Genomic DNA, 2110 nt, shown 5'->3' with positions numbered 1-2110 from the left:
CGGTTATATTACTGTATACAGCGCTGGGGGTTATATTACTGTATACAGCACTGGGGTTATTACTGTATACAGCGCTGGCAGTTATATTACTGTATACAGCGCTGGGGGTTATATTACTGTATACAGCACTGGGGGGTTATATTACTGTATACAGTGCTGGGGGTTATATTACTGTATACAGCGCTGGGGTTATATTACTGTATACAGCGCTGGGGGTTATATTACTGTATACAGCGCTGGGGGGTTATATTACTGTATACAGCGCTGGCGGTTATATTACTGTATACAGCGCTGGGGGTTATATTACTGTATACAGCGCTGGGGGGTTATATTACTGTATACAGCACTGGGGTTATTACTGTATACAGCGCTGGCAGTTATATTACTGTATACAGCGCTGGGGGTTATATTACTGTATACAGCACTGGGGTTATTACTGTATACAGCGTTGGGGGTTATATTACTGTATACAGCGCTGGGGGTTATATTACTGTATACAGCGCTGGGGGTTATATTCCTGTATACAGCGCTGGGGGGTTATATTCCTGTATACAGCACTGGTGGGTTATATTACTGTATACAGCGCTGGGGGGTTATATTACTGTATACAGCGCTGGGGGGTTATATTACTGTATACAGCGCTGGCGGTTATATTACTGTATACAGCGCTGGGGGTTATATTACTGTATACAGCACTGGGGTTATTACTGTATACAGCGCTGGCAGTTATATTACTGTATACAGCGCTGGGGGTTATATTACTGTATACAGCACTGGGGTTATTACTGTATACAGCGTTGGGGGTTATATTACTGTATACAGCGCTGGGGGTTATATTACTGTATACAGCGCTGGGGGGTTATATTACTGTATACAGCGCTGGGGGGTTATATTACTGTATACAGCGCTGGGGGTTATATTACTGTATACAGCGCTGGGGCCCGGGTTATTACTGTATACAGCGCTGGGGGGTTATATTACTGTATACAGCCCTGGGGGGTTATATTACTGTATACAGCGCTGGGGGTTATATTACTGCATACAGCGCTGGGGGTTATATTACTGTATACAGTGCTGGGGGTATTAGGTATACAGCGTTGGGGGCTATTATGTACACAGCGTTGGGGGTTATTATGTACACAGTGTTGGGTCATGCACTGGGGTGTTATTATATGATGTTTGTGGACGTGGGCTCTGCTCGCTGCACCTGGATTCACTATAGAGAGTATATTTTCTTTCAATAAAATTCCATCATAGCTACTTACACCCTGGAATTTTCATAGGTAGTCCCACCAAGTAGGTGTTATCTACTGTGCCATATCCTGGCAGCTTAGTCTTTACAGGGTCTGAGGAGGACCCCACGGACGGGGAAGGGCAGAGCCAGCATAAACCCAGCCGGGCGGTACTGCCTGAGCATGATGAGAAGCGCCGCCTAGGAGTTGTGCGCAGTGTCATGTGTCATGTGCATGCGTGTCGCGGGCGTCCTGTATGGTAAAAGCGCCACCAGGCCCCAGAGCATGAAACACGCAAGGCTACCGGCAGATCAGGTTTACTGTCTAGCGGGGGGTACATGCAGGGAAGTCATTTGCGTTTGCGGGGGTTGTTTGGCCACGGCTGCTTCTTCTTTTTGCGCACAGAGCACTCGAAGGGGGGCTCCGCGGGGGCGGGGCGGGGCGGAGGGGCGTGGTTACGCTGCCTGTTGCAAGACTTGTAGATCAAATAGAAGAGAAAGGCGTTGCTGTACCTGCAGAGAGAGGAGGCACAGTGTTAGTAACTTACCACACAGGGCACCAGGGGGCATCTGGTAGTCAGGGGGTGGTGAGAGGGTATCTGGGGGTAGTGTGAGGGTATCTGGCAGTCAGGAGTAGAGCAGTGAGAGGGTATCAGGGGGCAGTGTGATGCTATCTGGCAGTCAGGGGGCAGTGAGGGGTATCGGGGTCAGGGCTGGTGGTTACCATGGCATGCAGTTATCAGTTGCTGGAATCCTCAGCGGGGAGCGGAACGGGTTCAGGACGGCAGGACTAGCAGCGCCCCCCGTAGCCATAGAGACCACCTGTGCGTCCACATCACAGCTGTACTGCGAGCATTCCGAGAAATACGCGGGCACCTT

The 2110-nt window shown here is 49.8% G+C and overlaps 1 protein-coding gene across 1 annotated transcript in view; it reads right to left on the bottom strand.

Annotated features, from left to right (window-relative positions):
• Positions 1 to 1581: 1581 nt before the first annotated feature.
• The window catches only part of LOC149276299 (zinc finger MYND domain-containing protein 15-like), a 5843-nt gene continuing 5314 nt past the window's right edge, over positions 1582 to 2110 (bottom strand). The window contains exons 8-9 of the mRNA XM_089503704.1: positions 1956 to 2110; positions 1582 to 1744 (exon numbers count right to left, since the gene is read on the bottom strand). The exon at positions 1956 to 2110 is cut by the window's right edge and continues 6 nt beyond it. Coding sequence (XP_089359830.1) covers positions 1582 to 1744; positions 1956 to 2110 — 318 coding nt within the window. The remainder of the gene's footprint in view (positions 1745 to 1955) is intronic.

Source organism: Sceloporus occidentalis, unplaced genomic scaffold (assembly GCF_023333645.1).
Source record: "Sceloporus occidentalis isolate IW3139 unplaced genomic scaffold, rSceOcc1.0.p SCAF_242, whole genome shotgun sequence".
Lineage (NCBI taxonomy): Eukaryota > Metazoa > Chordata > Lepidosauria > Squamata > Phrynosomatidae > Sceloporus > Sceloporus occidentalis.
Note: the sequence above shows the minus strand (reverse complement) of the source record. Positions and strands in the feature narration are given on the sequence as shown.